The sequence below is a fragment of the Mytilus trossulus genome, chromosome 9 (genome assembly GCF_036588685.1).
Source record: "Mytilus trossulus isolate FHL-02 chromosome 9, PNRI_Mtr1.1.1.hap1, whole genome shotgun sequence".
In the NCBI taxonomy this organism is placed as follows: Eukaryota; Metazoa; Mollusca; class Bivalvia; order Mytilida; family Mytilidae; genus Mytilus; species Mytilus trossulus.
This window is the reverse complement of record NC_086381.1, coordinates 45673811-45693696: the sequence shown is the minus strand read 5'-3', so window position 1 is coordinate 45693696 and position 19886 is coordinate 45673811. Positions and strand designations below refer to the sequence as shown.

The window sequence follows — 19886 nt, the reverse complement described above, 5'->3', positions numbered from 1 at the left end:
TTTGGTGTGGTTTGTGTTGCTTATTCGTTTGTTTTCTATTCTGTGTTTTATGTGCTGTTGTTTGTCTGTTTGATTTTTTAAATCTTTTATTCCTACCCATGGTCTTGTCAGTTATTTTCGACTTATAACTTTCAATTTCCATTTATTAGCGACAAATATCTACTGATATTAGTAGGTCCAAAGTCAAAAGCTCTGATAAATCATAATCTTTATTATTTCCTAATTCAAAACGAATATTGTTACCAATTCGTAAACCGAAGTAATATATTATTTTGATACCTAATGGATAGTTTTTACTTCCCCGATATCTTTTAAAGGATTAACCTTGTTTGGCATTACATTTTATAAGTCATGATATAAACTTTTTTTGTTTATTTCAGGTGTTTTATGATCAGAACCGTAATAAATGCATAACAAACTTTGACAACGAGTTTGTATTTTAAATCTTATTTTCATAAGATAAACGTCATCAATCAATATGTTATCATTATGCAACACTTGACACAGATACTTTAGTCGAACTCTAGTTTATGATAACAACGTACAGAAATGAAAGTAGGTTGTTGCTTTTTGGAAATCAAAATTCATTTCGATGTATTTAACGTAAAATAAAATTTGTATTTCTACAACATTTTCTTAAACTGCATCCGTCCTTGTTTTATAACAAGCCCGTGCCTTTTTTTTTTTAAAGTTTACCCACTTTTGTGATAATTTGTCCTTTCTAGTTTTAATCACTTGATGTTTTACTCAGTTTAAGATTTCCAATACCTTTTTCCTCAAGTATCACAAAGGATGTATGCATTGTTATCTTTTCAACGTATTGAGCCAACTTATCGATTATTTGACCGACGTTGGCTTAATATCTTGACCATTTTTTTTTATTATCAGCTCTGGATGTTCAAATTCGTTCGTTCACAAGCATTCCCACGTGGACATTAGTTGTCATCTTGGTAGAGCAAATGTAGTAGCATTAATGTTATAGTAAATGGAAACTTTCCTTTTTTCTTTGAAACCGTTTACACAATTGATTCAATGCAGTACAGCAACATGCTCGTAGTACGTGTGGTCATTTTGTGTTTATATACAGTTGTGTGTTTGCTTGTTTTATTTTTTAGCCAAGGCGTTGTCAGTTATTTTGACTTATGAGTTTGAATTTCCTTTATAAGCGACAAATACTAATATTGGTAAACTCAAAGTCAAAAGCTCTTATAAATCTTATCAAACATAATCTGTATTATTTTCTGCATCAAAACGAAAAGTGTAACCTATTCCTGTCCTTGATTAAGAACAAAGTTAACTGTCACTTGATTACCTGAATAAAATCAATGTATGAAACGAATTTGGCGAATTAAATGTCCAATGTTCTTTCCAAATCTCTTTTGAATGATCAGATGTAACCTTGGTTTGTATATGATAAACACTATATGTTTAGTTCAGGTGTTTCATTATCAGTACTGTATTCAGTACATGTCAAACATGGACAATGGATTTGTATTAGTTTTATTTTCATGAGATAAACTTCATCAATCAATAGGTTATCATTATATAAAACTTCGATAAATCCTACTTTGTAAAGATTCAAACGAAAAAATCTCTAAAACTGATATTATTAAGATGCTTGATTCCTTGATTGACAACATATGTGTTACGTTCAGAGAACGCTTTTTCAACAGACTGCCGGCATTCCAAATGCAAACAATGTGTGCCCCTCTTCTTGCCGACTTTATTTCTTTATTATAATGAGGCTGATTTCATACAGGAACTTCTTATGCAGAAAGATGAACAGTTAGCAATATCATTTAACTCTACTTTCCGCTATACAGATTATGTTCTTTCACTAAATAATTCAATATATGTTGATTATGTTGAATGTGATAAAGGATACTACAGACACAGTTAGGTCGGCCTCATATCTTGACTTTCATCTAGAAATTAACAATGAGGGTCGGTTCAAAACAAAACTTACGACAAAAGAGAATATTTCAGCTTTCCAACTGTCAACAGTCCGTTTCTAAGTAGCAACATCCCAGCAGCACATGCATACGGGGTATATGTCTCCCAACTGAAACGATATTCCCGTGCTTGCAGTTCCTATCATGATTTTCTTGAAAGAGGGTTGCTGCTCACAAGGAAGCTATTAAACCAAGTGTTCCAAATTGTGAATTTGAAATAAAACCTTCGTAATTTTTCCGGGCGCCAATCGAGTTGGTTGACCGTGATAAAATAATCGTTTCACAAATGATATCGGATATGTTCCTTACGTCGAAACTACAATCTCCTTCCCTTTCATGAATGTGACCTCCGGAAATAAACTATTTACCGGATTTGTTATCACATAAGCAATATGACGGGTGCCACATGTGGAGCAGGATCTGCTTACCCTTCCGGAACATTTGAGATCACCCCTAGTTTTTGGTTTCAAACACTTCAATGTTTTAGCAGTTTTAAGTATTTTCAATACGTTTGTCCTCCAGTATTACCAACGAAATGTTAACTGTTACCAATAAAACATATTGAGCCAAACTATTGAGTACCTAAATTTTTGGCACTTTGTATCAAAGCGTATTCTTTTTCAAAAGCTTCGGATTTAAAGTGAGTATGACATCATGGCACAGTAAACGTAGTGACAATACTGACATGTTGATTTTGATTATATCTGATTGGCTTGATGACAGATAACACGCATGTTTATTTCGTTTATCTCCAAGCACATGATGCGCTCTTAAATTTTTCAATTTAATACTTTTTTTTTTTGCGTTTTGCATATAAATAAATGTATGCAACAAAAAACTTACTACTTGTTTTTGTCTTATGCACAATTGTTACTGTCCAATGACGAGTTATATATGTATTTGGTTTTGATGTTATATTTGTTATTCTCGTGGTGTTTTGTCTGTTGCTTGGTCCGTTTCTGTGTGTGTCGTTGTTATCCTCTTATATTTAATGCGTTTCCCTCGGTTTTAGTTTGTTACCCCGATTTTGTTTTTTGTCCATGAATTTATGAGTTTTGAACAGCAGTATACTACTGTTGCCTTTATTTATATGTTAAATATATGTTTAATTTTTGTCTGTTTTTGTTTATGTTTTTCAAGTTTATTTCGGCTTACACTTCGCAAACTACAGTAACCACTATTGTCCCTCTCTAAAAAATAAAAAATGAAGTAAAAACAAACATTTGTATTTACTATTAGTTGAAAATCAACATTAAAATGTTTTGTATATATTATGTGGTGATATAATTCTGCTAAGACATTATCTTTTTTTTATAAAATATAATAATCGTAAATGGCAAAAACATTCATTTTGTACGTCAACAAATCGAACTGTTTTACTTCTGCCAAATTTAAAACAAAGCGTAGTGTATAAGTTGCAAATATTCCATTGATAGTTTTGCGTTTAATTTCTTTAATGTGAACGTCTTGTTAACCGTAGTTTTCAAAGTGCAAGAAAATCTGGAAAACAATAGTTTTTATCCTGACATGACTTGATACGGGCATGTCCTTATGTAGAAAATTATAGATTAATAGCTGTCATGTGTCACAGTCGTATACATTTCGAAGATGCAATGCGAACTAAAATTGCTGAAAAAATTTGCCAACTACTTTAGAATTAATATCTTTCTGGAAAAAGTCTTTTGTCGTCGAACATGCCGCAAAATTCAAAATCGTAGGTTTACCATGTCATTGACAATTCATGTCAACACACGTTCTGACTACTGGCCCGGTGATAACTCTTCCAGCAGTGGCATCCTTTTGATTGTATCTGCGTGTTAGTGGTGTCATTTTTAAAATACACGTAAACCAAAAGATATTGAGGAACTCTATTTCCTTAAATCAGTGAACGTCATTTTATGAAATTAAAACAAAATAATTTCCCGAAAATACAAAGTTTAGTCATAAATAGATAAGGACTAAAAACGCCGGCTTTAACCTCTAGATTTAATATTTCCCTTTACTACGTATATAAAGTACGGTGAGTCAGATAACAGGTTAGCAATACTTTGGTCAGCTAATTGGTAACATGTAGGAATAACCTTGTAAAGTGATGCATATTGATGTGGGGAACCAATTTTTACGTAAGTTCTGTTTAACAATCAATTTACTTTTTTGTTAATCATGTTAATGTCGAATGTGTAAAAGCTGAAGACATAAGCTATTTAAATGAAAATATGATCAACAGTTAGTCATAGAAGTTTGAACAAAAAAATAATATCGAACATTCATTTTTAAAACAAATCAGTTGAACATTTTAATGTTCCTGTACAATAACAAAGGCTAACTGATTTTAAATAATACTGATCTTGGTATGTACTTATGTATGTATGGTATTAAGAACACAGATGTCTATCATTTAATATTTAGGAAATAATGCGTTCGGTTTATACTTAAATATTATACTTTGATGGTTTTAATTGTAAGTTGTGTCAAGGACCATCAAACATTTTGACAAACACGTTTTTTGTGATTGCCCGTGAAGGCATTTGCATTGCAACGATAGCTTCACTGTTTAGCTGTTTGCAATCTGTAATGTTTGTTTTTTTCTTAATCTGTAGTTACACCATGGTTATGGCTTGACAGAATGCTTTATATTAAACATAATCACAGATATGTTTCGTCCTATTTAGTTTGATAATATTTTCGGTATGTTTTGCCTCTCTTTTACATATGCCACACAACTGTCAGAGTCCTTAGACTTATTACAGGTCTTTCGATGAATAGAAAATTAAAGATTAAACTTGGCTTTATACATGTAGCTTGCTTAATTTGAAGCTGCATGTCGCATACTGAAAGAAAATGTAGTCAAATCCCATGTTAACAATCTTTACATTTGAAAGGAAGACTTCTGTATGTCAAATAATTTAAAATTATAGTATACCACTTCAATGATAATTTATATCAACACATACTTTCTTTCTATTGGGCTTATTATACCATCGATTAGGACAACTCTAACATAAATGGTTTCTTATCGGATTAATCTGCGTATTACGTGATTTATTTTTTTAAGTTCATTTTTCGAAAAACCCAGTTACCATAAATTATTCAATGTCGTATTATAAATCACAAGAAAAGTAATTCGCATTTTCGGAAAATTCAATTAGACAAAATCTAGTCATAAAAAGATAAGAACTTAAAATGCCGCCGTTTCATTATCGACTTACTACTACCTTTTAAAATGTATATATAGTACGCTGAGTCAGATAAGAGGTTAAATACACTTTGGTCTGATAATTGGTAAGTTTTAAATATATGTAGCACTTTATATTGATTTGAGGATTTAAACATTACGTAAGATATTATAATCATCTATTTTACGCTTTATCATTTATTTTAGGTATTGTTTATGATGAGTGATTACTAGCTATACACAATTATAATAAACTGAACATATGATGAACTACAATCATAGAATAATGCAAAGTAATATGCTGATAACCCCCCTGTTTATTTTTCATTTCATATATACAGTTTTTTTTATGAGTTCAAGTATTGTCATAAAGCGCAGAAGTTTAGTTAGCTACACAATCAGATTCAACCCTCCATTTTATTTTAAAATGTCCTGTACCAAGTTAGGAGTATATGAGTTGTTATCTAACCGCTCGTTTCTATGTACTAAAAAGTATGTTACATTGTTATTTGTTTTTTTTATTGCACTTCTGTGTTCTGTAATTTCGTTGCTTTTCTCATATAGTTGATGTTTTATCCTCAGTTTTAGTTTTGAAGAGCGGTATACTACATTTGCCTTTATTTTAATATCAATTAACATCTGTTCTTTTGTTTTGGTACATCTGATAAGTACAAATAATTGAACGACATCTTAATACCTGAATACTTTTTTGTGTTGCAGGAAAAATACTCTTTACCAACTGCTGCTTTCAATATTAGAAACGGAAACGAAATGGAGACCAAGAAACCAGAATTGAACGACATATGTCCCGGCTTATTAAATAGGAAATTGAACCCAAGGCACACATCAAATCAAGCGTGGATCGATAATCGTAAAAGATCTCTGCACAATGCGAAAGAGAAAGAACATCCAGTGGTTCAAGATGTTGTTGAGTTAATGATGATTATAGTAGATAGTCCATCACAAAAACGTAGAAACAAGGCGAAGCATTTTGAAAAGCTTGAACGTAAGATGAGGCACAACAAAAATCATTTAAATACATTAGCTGACCTTGAACTGTTAAATAGAAACAACAACTTAGCAGAAAAGGCGGTGATATTAGAAGAGAGAATAGATAAAATCTTGAAAAGCAGTGATCCGAATGACATTATTGAAAAGGCTATTTGTGTCCTTGAACAAGGTTATGCTTCTTTATTTGAAGATTACACCGGAAGCGGAATTGAAGCACAGCAAATGTTACTTGAATCTTTACAACTAATCAAGGATGAACAAAGAACTGCTTTAGGAGAGAAGAAAAATTTTCTTTGTCAGGCCTCAAATTACACACTGGATGCACGACGACTAATGTTTCAAGCACTTAACTGTAAAACAAATGACATTTTCTTTGATAAAAATTCTAGCGTGGAATTGCTCGAAAAAGGGTTGCAATATCTCTCAAATACTTCTTATCCGAAAGAAAAATATTACATTTGGAAATTTTACTATGCAATGGCTTACAGTAGAATGCCTGACATTGAAGTAGCCACAAGCAACAAAACATCCATAAGTGAGACAGCTATTAATCTCTTCTGGTCAGTAATTGAGAACTTACCAAAGGACAATGAATGCTTCACTATTTATAGAGCTCGTTCCTATGCGTATATTGGCCATATTCTTATTTCCCCACATAAACCCTCCGATACCTACCCAAGTTACAGCTCATATGAAAATGACAAACAATTTCAAGCCCTTCTCAGGAATCCGCTGTCTTCTTTTCAATGGGCTAATAATGAACTGTCTGATGATGAAGTTGTTCTTAGTCGAGAGGGAATGAGTCTTTGGTTATTGTACAAGTTCGGTCCGGTTAAAAACATCGAATATCTGGAAAAATCTGAAAGACAATTATCGTCTTCCATATTACAAAACCCTTGCCTTCGCCGTTTTGATTTTTCCACCAGAATGAAAGTATTTTTGGAAATGTCCTCTTTGGAAGGTTGTCCTATTGGCAGAAGGGAAGATTTATTAAAGAAGGCGTTAGATGACGGGAAAACGTCAGTAAGGCTAAACTTGAACGCAAAAGATGTATGTAAAGTTGCTGAAATTTGTCAAAGACTTGCAAAGCTTCCGAAATTTTACCGGAATGGACCAGAAGCCGTTTCCAACAATGAGTACTTACATGCAGCCCTTGATTACCTCAACCAGTGCTTTAACGCAAAGGGTCAAAATTATTTCACAGCATTCACCTTTGGGGCAACATATTTTGATTTAGGAGAATTTAGGACCGCATCAGAATGGCATAAGAGAGCATTCATGATGTCAAATTTTAAGTTCGGAAATGGAAATATCCAACAATTATTATTTTCTATTTTGAGATCGCAACAAGAAGAATCAATTATGTATGACGAGCTCATTCATGCGTTAACATATATAGCTAGGAAACTAAAAGACGTAGAATTCCTTCGTAAATTAGTGCCAAAAGTTCACGGGGATGACTATCTAAGAAAACTTTCAAACTTTTTGATTTTCTTGCAAACTTTCCCACTCACGGCAGAGCAGGTTCTAATAGCTGAGAGTTTGAAATCTAATTTAATCAGGAAAGGCGTCACACATGCTGAGCAGTTTGATAACAGTCAGTACGTTATATCTACCAACCATGCCGTTGAATATGACGTAAATCCGGAAATTGTGTATCAACGTGTTGAAATGAAGACTGAGCCTGTGGATGTTCAACACAACTGGAGATATGATTTCTGTATCATCACGAGTGGAGCTGATACTGGTTGGGTTCAATGTTTTCTTCAACATCAGCTTAGCATACCAATGTTCGACAGTGATATGATCTTTACAGGTAGCAATTACATATTATATTACCAAGCTTATCATAAATCTCCATTCAAATAACAGAAAGTATCAAACAAGTTATGTTCTTACTTTCAAAAGGTGTTATTTGGCGACAAGACACTTGTTTTCTCTAACTGTGAGGTATGCAGTCGTGCATGATGAAAATCTATGATATACATTAAATGCTAATGCAGGTAGCCATACATTATCCCTGTAGTCTTGAATAGTCAGTATAAAACATGTTTCAAACTTCAAAAATCAATAAATTATTTGCCGTAAGGAAAACCACACTATTGTGATATGTGAATAATTTTTTCTTTGAGTAAATGAAAAAAACACATAACTAGAATATTGTTTTGTCAATAGATACATCCATGCATATCTTTATTGTTTAACATGATTAGGAAAAGAAACAAACGAATATATGTATTAAGTGAGCTTACTGTTAAGATATGTGTAATTCTTTTTAGGTTTTCCTGGTATTGATTTTGACTCCTGTGCAACGTTATTAGAGACGACTATGAATGGTATAAAGAAAAGTCGGAAAAGCATACTAGTTCTTTCCAAAAACTTTCTGACAAGAGATTGGAGTCTGTTGAAACATATAATTCTGGAAACACTACAGAAAAGATCAGACTGTTTATTGATCATTTTACTTGAAAAGTGTGATGTGCCGTCGGAGATTGATGATAAACACTTATCGTACTTTGATTTCACTGATGAAATGAAGATTCCTTTCGAAATTCAACATTTGAAGTTGGCTTTGGTTGAAAACTGATTGACTTATGATGTAGACAAAATCAGACAGTCGCTCCATTCCTAATATTATGATTTCTGTAGGCGTCACTATGATTTTGATTTGAAGAACAGTAATGATACCGCTGTTACCTCTCTGCCGTGAAAAAAATAACAATGATATGTTTGTCGTGAAGAGATATCCTATATCCTTTGTTTTTGAATTGGTATTAAACACATGCTTATATCCATGTTTTGATATATTTAAGTGTGATATACATGCGTTGCACAACAGGAGGGTATGACATTTCAATAGTGGTGTTTACAAATTTATATAAATTGCCGCTTGCTCCCAATATTTTTGTTTACTTTGAAGAGATTTATTCATAATTTCTACTACTATTTGACTGGTATTAAAATGATTTCATATGGAATGAAATGCATTAAAAAATGTTTTTGTATTTGTCAATCTTTATTCAATGTTTATTAATCTTTTTCAAATGCCGTTTATATCTTTTTGGCCATTTCAGCTAAATTTCGGGTAACTACTGTACGCTTAAGATGATAAAAAAAGCAATGCCACAGAGAAATCTGTTAAGCGGCATATTATTCATTTGCATTTTTTGTTTACACTGCTTACTATAATAATAATTATGGTAATAAGATATGTGTTTTTGTTTGAAAGTTGTTTTAGAAGAATGTCTTGCGATAACACCGGAGTTAAAAGTCTGAAATTAGATTCGACAACTTATATTCAATAAAGCTGAACAACAACGTTCAGCTATTTCTAGAATCGCACAACATGAACAATCTACACAAAAGACAGCAAACATAATAGTTATTATTTTACATGTAACATTAGATGACATAGTTATATGGTTATTTGTTTATTTATATTCACTTGTTGAGGGTGTGTGTGTTTTTTTTTTTATTTTGAATTTGACTTCAAAACAAGCTTAAGTCCAAATAAATATTTCTAATGATTGAGGTTGTATTTAAATTTGTTTAAAGGATCTACGATATTAGGCAAGAGCTTCTCTATAATGTCTAGTTGTTATGATGAATTTGCATAGATCAACCTCTGTTCTAAGAATTGTAATGTATATAATTATGATAAAATTGAGAATGGAAATGGGGAATGTGTCAAAGAGACAACCACCCGACCGTAGAACAAACAACAACAGAAGGTCATAAGCATTTTACTATTACTAAATATGACTATTTACGATTGAACTTCAATATGTACCGTCCTTGGATGGTCTTAACCTCCTACCAACACCATACACCTTAATACCATTCATTATACATCATTATACCATACATCCTGTACCATTACATCATATACTTTACATCTTTGCATCAAACATGTTACACATTACAGCCTAATGCAATTTAATTTCAAATATAGCTATTGAAAATATTTATTTATTTAAAAACGAATTTTGATTAAAATATTGTAAATTAACATGCTTTAGTAATGTTAAAAATTAAAAATCAGTTCTTATTATTATTTGCATAGTATTAAATATCGTACACCAGTCATTCACACGATTCCCGATCGCACGTTAGACCATCACACCATTCTCCTTACACCATTCCCCATCGCACGTTACACCATCACACCATTCCTCTTACACCATACACTAAAGCACCATTCACCTCCTACAATTACACCATATGCAATACACCATTACACTATACTCGTTGATGGGAAGTCTACACCATCCAAGGGCTGTAGACATATTTGTTTCGGGGCCAGCCGAAGGACGCCTCCGGTTGCGGGAGTTTCTCGCTGCATTGAAGCCCCATTAGTGGCCATAATGCTCATAATATCGCTGTGTTATTTATACGATTGCTGTTTCTTAGTCCCAGCATCAATGCTGTCTGTTGAAATCTATTGTTTGTACTTTGGTCGTTTTTTTAACCCAAGGCACTGTCATTTTTGAGTTGTACTATTACTTTAATATACTAGCTATAAAAACTGTGTAAACAAACTCATACAAGTTTACCTTGTTTTCATTCCTTCAATTTCGAAACCGTACGCTATTTACGAATATGTTCTAGTTCAAAATATATTTCCAAAACTTTGAACAAAATTTTAACATATTAAAGTATATATTAGTGACTTTTTCACAATAACTTTTTTTTCAATGTGTGACCTAGGTCATGTTGGTGGTAGGTAGTAATTTTTGCCTTCCGGATTGTGCATCTAAAGAAGGTAATCTCACAAAAAACTGTTATATACAAGAGTAATTTAAATTATTCGATTGACTAATTATATACTGCACAAAGATGACAAACGCATTATGTTTACCCAATTTTACTTATAATTGCGCTATATGGATGTTGACCTTGTTAGTCCAACTAAATAATTCAAAGTTGGGTTAATATTATGTACGCCTATATCTCATCAAATTTACAGTTTTGTACAAGATTCATTTAAGTATGTCTCGCATGTTGGCTAACATATCACAATAGGCAGTGGGGATCAGATAGGATTGAAACCTTAAAATTAAATAGAAAATAATTCTTCTTTAAATTTATATGTAACAGCATACTAACAGAACCTGTATACGATGAATATTATCAACAATTTGATACGATATTCTCTCACATTTGTAGTAGTTTCACGTTTCTTGACCAGTGTGAGAAAAGTATTTCTCCTCACTAGTGAAAATCTCTTCCCGGAAAAGGCTTGGTCGAGTTGTGAATTTTTTTTTCTTTGTTTGATCTGAGTTTTCCTATTGTGTCTTCACAAACAAGGCGACTATGTCTGATGACGTCAAATAAAAAGTACACAACTTTCATCAAATCGTTGAAAGGAAGGATAAAAATCATATAGAGTCAGATTTCACCACTATAACTCGTGTATTACGGATTTTCACTACTCTCAACAGTGAAATGTCACTTACCTAGCCTCGCGCTTTAAATATTAAAATTTAACTGTCTCGAGTAGAGAAACATCGTAACACTCTTGTTGCAGTTGTGGAATCTATATTTCTACAACTCTTATTTTGTATTGGGATTTTTCTCATAGGGTTACTGCTTAAAAGAAAGCAATACAACAAAGAATTCCACGCATTGAAGTTTTCGTAACAGAAAACTTTGTTTTTCTACGTTTGTGTCCTTGCGAATTTTTCTTATTGCCAGGTAAGGATTTACAAGTTCAATGTACATGTACTATATGATCTACCAGCCTTGTCAATAACTCTGATATAATCTCTGTGTAATTTTCGAAGTTTTGATGTACTAGCCTCCCTTTACAAACTGTTTAAACAACCTCATACAAGTTTACTAGTTTTCCTTCCTTCAATTTCGAAACCGTACGCAATGTACGAATATGTTTAATTTGTTTAGGGGCCTGCAGAAGGACGCTTCCGGTGCGGGAATTACTCGCTACATTATAGACCTGTTGGTGGCCTTCTGCGGTTGTTTTTTTAAGGTCGGATTGTTGTCTCTTTGACACATTCCCTATTTCCATTCTCAATTTTATAATTCAAATCTATTTCCAAAACTTTGAACAAAATGAATCCAGTCGTAAATTCATACATATTGAAGTATATATTACAGTGTTTTGTTAATATTTTAAGCAGTATCGTAGTGTTTTTTGTATAATGTATATAATATATGTTAAAAGTCATACGTTTATTGAAAATATATCCGAACAGACATAGGTTTTAATTTAAATGTCTTCTATATGGGTATATGCCAACTTTATTTCAAGTTCATTGGCTTCCCATTTAAAATAAATGCTTGACACAATTAGTATATTGCTTTACGAAATAATACTTATTCAACTAATGTCAATGTTCCAAAGATTGAAATAAAAGACATGATTCATAAGAAATTTATTACGTAGTTTTCGTCTGGCTTGTCCTGCTAGCCAGTACATGTATTACAGGGATTCAATTACAACGAGTTAGAATGTGTTAGATACACTATGATATGGTCAGTGTTTTAAATCATTTTTTTTTATTTTAAACGAACCATAAAAGAAAATATTTAATAGTCAATTAAAGAAGTTTTGACAATATTATTTTATAAATCAGTTGAAAATTACTAACTTTCCATGATAAATGATTCTTTATTTGCAACGAGTTATGATATTTTTTTAACTTATGTTTTTTTTTCCCAGTGTATCACGATTTACATTAGCACCTAGTATCCTTTTAAGTTTTAAATCATCAATCAAAGTAAACAAAGGTGAAAACAAATCATTCAATTACTGCTCTTTGTTTTGCCATACGGGGGGACTCATTATTGTTCGTTGGATACCAAATGTCGTGGCATTCACTGGTACAGGTGAACCCCGAATTCAAATGTTCAACGAATTACAAATTGTCTATAGGCTTTGTGAGCACAGATTGGTAAAACAATGAAATCAAATATCTACTAAAATGTTCATATTCAACTCAGCTGTTCACTAGTACTTGTAAACATGTATTTAAAGCGTGTATCTTCAAGTTTTTGACTGAACAAGTATTCAATAAATCAATTATGTTTGTAGTTTAGTTTCTATTTAGTCAACAGTTATATATCAATGCAAATCTCGTGGGACGCATACGTTCATACTGTATATTGTTTTCGTTTTAACAATATGATATTTTAATTTCACTTCTTTCATTACAGAATCAAAATTTGTAAACACATTCTGTTTCTTATGCATGAAAAGGACGATAATATGGATATAAATAAACCAAAATTCGATGCAATATTTCCCGGCTTATTCCAAATGAAATTAAAACTTATGTGTTCATCAAATCAGACGCGTATCGAACATCGGAAGATAGTTTTACACAATGCGAAAGAGAAAGATCATCCAATAGTACATGATTTTATAGATTTGATGATAATTGTATTGGATAATCCATTACGTAAACAAAGATATTTACCTAACAATATTGAAAAGCTTGAACTGATAATGAAACGTAACCCAAATCACTTAAATACATTAGCTGACCTTGCAGTTTTGTACAGAAATAGTAATTTAGTAGACAAGGCTATAACAATCGAAGAGAAAATAGATAAAATATTGAAAGAGAGTGATCCAAATGACATCAAAGAAAAGGCAGTTTGTGTCCTTGAACAAGGGTATGCTGAGTTGTTTGAAGAATATACAGAAGACGGACTTGAAGCACAAAAAAAGTTAGCAGAATGTTTAGAACTTATTAAAGTTGAAAAGAGTACTGCAGTAGGACGAGCTAAATATTCTCTTTGCCAGGCCTCCAATAACGCCATGGGTGCACGAAGACTATTGTTTCAAGCTCTTAGCTGTAAAACAACAAACAGCTTCGTTGACAAAAAGAAGTCCAGTGTGGAAATGCTGAAAAAAGGCCTACAATATCTCGCAACTACTTCGTATCCCAAAGAACACTACATCATTTGGGAATTTTACTATGCAATGGCTTGCAGCAGAATGCCGGGCATTAAGGCTGCCGACTACAACAAATTACCAATGTGTCAAAAAGCTGTTCAACTATTTTGGCAAGTAATTGTGAACTTACCAAAAACCAACGGATGTTTTACCATATATAGAGCTCGCTCATATGCATATATTGGTTATATACTAATTTCAACGTCGGATGTCAATCCAAAATATAGCTTATTGAGTAACGATGAACAATTCAAATCCATACTCAAGATTCCATTGTTATCATTTAAACATGCTAACGATGAACTACCAAACGATGAGGTTGTTCTTCGTCGAGAAGGTATGAGTCTGTGGATATTGGTCAAGTATGGTTCGGCTAGAGATGGGGAGAAAAGCTTTGAATATCTATCCAGAGCTGAGCAAGTGTTATCGTTCTCTATATCACTAAGCCCTTGCATGCATCAAGTCACCTTTTCGACAAGAATGAAAGTATATTTAGAGATGTCCGCTTTGGAATGTGTTCCCCTTGATAGAAAAGAAGATGTCTTAAAAAAGGCACTAGAGGACGGGAAAGCTCTAATAAAGAAGAATTTGAGCGTGAGGGATGTATGTACTATCGCTGAAATTTGCCAGAGACTTGCTAAATTTCCAAAATACTACCTTAACGGACCAGAAGCCATTATAAGCAACGGGTACTTGAATTCAGCCCTAGATTATCTTAACCAGTGCGTTCGTGCAAAGGGTTATACTTATTATACAGCCTTTTCACTTGGAATAATCTATTTTGATTTAGGAGATTTTAGGACCGCTACAGAATGGCATAAATTAGCTCTAATGTTGTCTGATACCATTGGAAATATTAAAAATATATGCTTTTCTATATTGCGATTAGTAGACACGGTAGACAGCTCAATTGTGTACGAGGAGCTCATTCATGTCTTAACATTTATAGCAAGCAAAAGAAAAGGTGTAGAATTTCTTCGTGATTTAGTGCCTAACTTTCATGGGGAGGACTATCGTAGAAGTCTTTCGAAATTTCTAACTTTCTTACAAACATTTCCGCTTACAACTCAGCAGGTTGAAATCGCAAAGTGTTTGAAAACTATCTTATTCAGGAAAAATATTATAACCGCTGATCAGTTCAGTGCTGCTGGGTACAGCAAATCTACAACACGTAACTTTGAATATGACGTAAACGAAACAAACCTGTATCAACGAATTCCAATTGGAATTAAACCTGCGGATGTCCATCAGAACTATACATTTGATTACTGTTTTATTATGAGTAAAGTTAATTCTGGTTGGATTCAATGCTTCCTACAGCAACAGCTAAGCATACAAATGGTCGATGGTGACAGTACATTTGCAGGTAGTAATATTAACTTTAAGAATATATGTAATTTTACAAGACATTTTGTCAGTTGGGATTCTTTGGTACTGGTATTCAAAATATAGTAGGATTCAAATGTGTTCATGTTCAGTCTTTACTAAAATTAATATCAAATTCTCACGTAGGTAACCATACAAACTCTTCTTTCGGTAAATAGAACAAATGCAACTGTTTGATGAACGACAATGTTGCCTGTTTCAATATAAGATTTTACCGTTTTGTAACATACATATACCTTCGGTGGCTGTCTTAATTGTCAGGCATCTATCTTCATGGTCTTCGTCCTACAACTGTGCACACAGCATATCGAAATTTGTTCTTCGCCAGAATATATAAATAAGGTGTTCACCGTAAGTGAATAAAGCAATTACTCACGTTATTTGCTGAAACTGACATGTGACTGTAGAATATGACACACGTATTTGTTTTGTCATAGTTATACATTTATAAGCATACATTAATTGGTTAAAACAATTATTACAAAACGACAATTTAAACTTAGATGCAATGTTTATTTTTGTATAAAAGAGGGACGAAAGATACCAAAGGGACAGTCAAACTCGTAAATCTTAAACAAACTGACAACACCATGGCTAAAAATGAAAAAGAAAAACAGAAAAACAATAATACACATGACACAACATAGAAAACTAAAGAATAAACAACACGAACCCCACCAAAAACTAGGGGTGATCTCAGGTGCTCCGGAAGAGTAAGCAGATCCTGCTCCACATGCAGCACCCGTCGTGTTGCTTATGTGATTACAAATACGGTAAATATTCTAATTCGGTAGGTCAAATTCATGAAAGGAAGGGGATTGTAGTTACGTCGTAAGGAACATATCCGATATAATTTGTGAAAGGGTTATTCCATAACGGTCAACCAACTCGTGATGGCGTCCGTAAAATTTACGAAGGGATGATTTCAACTTCACCATTTGGAACTCTTGGTTTAATAGCTTCCTTGTGAGCAGTAACCCTCTATCAAGAAAATCATGATAGGAAACGCAAGCACGGGAATATCGTATCAATTGGGAGATATATACCCCGTATGCAGGTGCTGCTGGAATGTTGCTACTTAGAAATGGAAAGTTCACAATTGGAAAAGTTGTTTAAGTTGTTGTCTATTTGACATATTCCCAATTCAATTCTCATACTTTAAATTATTTTAGGTTTTCCTGATATCGATTATGAATCCGGTTCATCGTTGTTGAAGACTACCATAGACGGTATCAATAAAAGTCGAACAAGCATACTTTTTCTATCTAAAGACTTACTGACGAGGGAATGGTGTTTGTTAAAGCCGATAGTTACAGAAATACTACAGAAAAGATCGGACTCTCTATTTATCATTTTACTTGAAACGTGTGACGTGCCTTCGGAGATAGATGATAAACGTTTATCGTATTTTGATTTCACTGTCGAGATGAACATTCCTTTCGAAATTCAACATTTGAAGTTGGCTTTACAAGAAAACTGATTAATTGAAGACAAAATCATACTCATGATCGTTCTATTCTTATTTTGTTAATACTAAAGGCTTCATTGTACTAGTAATTTTGATTTGGAGAACGAGTATACATAACGCTGTTTCTGTGCTCATTTGCCGTGCATATTTGACTGATTCAGTGTCAAGAGACGCCGTTATTCTTTGTTTTTAATTTGTATTATTCATATGTGTATTCTCATGTTTTGAAATATCTTAATGTGATCTGCATGTGTAGTCAATGAGAAGGTGTATAAAATTTACCTGATTTTTTAAAATCATAATAATCACCGCTTGCTTTCATTATTAGTGTCTTCTTTGCATGAATGCATTCATATTTAATATGCTTAAAATGATTAAAAAACCTTCTTGGAAATCAGCTTACCATCAAATTATTCATTTGCATCTAATTTTTTTTTGTTAACTTATATAATAAGAAATTGCTCATGTTCAAAAGGTTTATCACAGAAGTATGTCGTAACAGCATATGTCGATTTCAAAGTTTGTATTTATCTTTGACAACTTATACTCAGAAAAACTTTACGGTGGGCACGGGTGGTAACTGAAAATTCAGAAACACAATACATTGTATTGTATTTAAAAAAAAAACTGTAAAAGATTTAAAAACACACAGTTTTCTACACAATTATGCAGCTGGTCAGTATAAACCATATATTTGGTGTTTAAATCTTACTTACAGACCATGGAATTTGTCAATATATATTTGTTACCAGACCCTTGTTTGTTCAATAAATGGTACTCATTCACCGTGTTCATGGTAATTTTGTGTTTCTCATAGACAATCTAATTAGGCGATGAATTTTAGTAACATATCATGTATTTTTTGTGAATAGAAGTTAACAATATACCAAGTATATAGTCATAAATATGATACATGATACTTAAAGAACATCTATTGGAATGAACATATGTTAGTTGCATACCATGTATTTGGGTGATTCGTATTACTTAAAGACCACGTATTTGGTCACTAGATCATTATTTGGTCAACATTTGATGGTAACAAACCATTTAGTTTTTCGATATATATTACTGACGAGCCATAATTGGATCACTACGTTATACTTATAGACTGTGTAATTGGGCTGTAAATGTTACTTATAGCTGTCGGTAATGGACCATGTAAACAGTCAGTAAATGTTGATAATAGATAAAAATAGTTGATCGTTAAATGTACAGACTATTTAAAAAGACCACGTTGTATCTGGTATGTACATGTTTGAAGTATACCACGACTAATATACCAGGTGTTTGATTAATATTGAATGTACATTGTATATAGATATATTTTGTGTTAGGTCAGTTTTTTTCAACAATAATGATTTTGTTTTATTATTTTCAAAATATTAATGGGTCATATAAATTCAATATCATACTAGGCCTTTTTAAAAGTTTTATTACAAACGATTGGGTATTATTTGGTTTAGTGGTGATCGTTTGTTAGTTAATAGAAATTATAAAAAAAAAATATATTTTCAATAATCTGGTTTAATTTAATAAAATATTTGTGTAGGTGCGTGGATCTTGTAGCCTGTAGATCATTGCCATATTCGGCAAGACCATAGAGAAAGCTCGTAGCTTGAATCAGAATTTTGGAATTTCCGTATCCGCTTGAATTCGAATTTTGGAATTCCCGTATCCGCTTGAATTCGAATTTTGGAATTCCCGTATCGGGCACATGTTAATTTGCTGTCGACTAGAAAGCAGGTGTTACACTAATTAATTAAACTATTTAAAACAAAAAGAAAAGATGCCAAACAAGGGAAATGATATAGGATCGCCATCAAAGGTCATGAGAAAGAAGAGAAGAGCGGCTAGCAGGACAGGAGGACAGAGAGTGCAGAAAGAAGAAATCCCCCAAAAGAAGCACGGACCTGGTCAGAACAGAACTGCCAAAAAAAAACCACAAGGGGTCGGACACGTGGTGGCAGAGTGACCGGTGGAAACCACTGATTTTTCATCAGGTAATGAGTCGGAGAAGGATCCACGGGCGTTTCCCGCTTTAAGGCACGACCCGTTACACCAAAACTTTGAAATTGCAAATAATTCCATTGATTTCACTCCATCACAAGAATCTAGCATTCATGACACAGTGGAAGAACACGTGCCTTTTAAAATTAAGGAAAAAATTTGAGAGAGAAAGTTTATTTAGATTCATTCTCTTTTGAGAACGCAAAGAGCAATGGAAGAGGTAGACGAGGGCGATTTGAAATTAAAAAAGGGGAAAAATTTGCATTGAAAAAAGATCGTCGAGTGTTTATTTGTCCATAAATGAATGGACTTCAGCATTCATGGTTTTTATGAGTGTCTACATTGAGAAAAACAGTACATGGGCACAGGAATTGTCTAAATATATGTGCGATATAAGATTAGCGGCAACGAGGTCAGAAAACAGGGCCACCTATATGACAAGCAATTTAGGCTTAAAATAGAGTGTTGAAGCCTGAAGCTCGTTGCCATATTCGGAATGGCCATAGAGGGAGCTCTCATCTTGAATCAGTATTTTGGAATTCCCGTATCAGCTTGAATTATAATTTTGGAATTCCCGTATTCAGGACTTCTTAATTTGCTGTCGACTAGAAAGCAGGTGTTACATAAATTAGTTAAACTATTTAAAACCCGCCCACCCTCCCATATAAGAATAGTAGCTGCTGTTTTTGTTTTATATTTTCAGGCACTTTTTTGCTGTATTTGATTGAGATATTATGGTTACCAGTATCCAAGCAGGACCTTCATAATATTGGACCAGTACAGCAAAGTTTGGAATAAACTTGCGTTTCTATGAATTGGACATTTCCGTTATTAAGCACTGTATTAACATATTATGGACTATTGTGATATAAGCATCCTGAAATAATTTTAGTTTTTAGTAATTAACAATTTTATTAATTTGAAAGAAAACAAGACATTTTAAAGAAATTAATTATCTTCTACTAT

At 32.9% G+C, this 19886-nt stretch overlaps 1 protein-coding gene across 1 annotated transcript; it reads left to right on the top strand.

The window, feature by feature from the left end:
• The first annotated feature begins 3967 nt into the window (after window positions 1-3967).
• Window positions 3968-17303, top strand: LOC134684667 (uncharacterized). Its single transcript, XM_063543970.1, has 5 exons — window positions 3968-4075; window positions 5848-7954; window positions 8418-8649; window positions 13312-15422; window positions 16615-17303. Exons 1-5 carry the CDS (start codon window positions 4055-4057, stop codon window positions 16920-16922), a joined length of 4779 nt encoding a protein of 1592 aa, XP_063400040.1. The 5' UTR covers window positions 3968-4054; the 3' UTR covers window positions 16923-17303.
• The last annotated feature ends 2583 nt before the right edge of the window (window positions 17304-19886 follow it).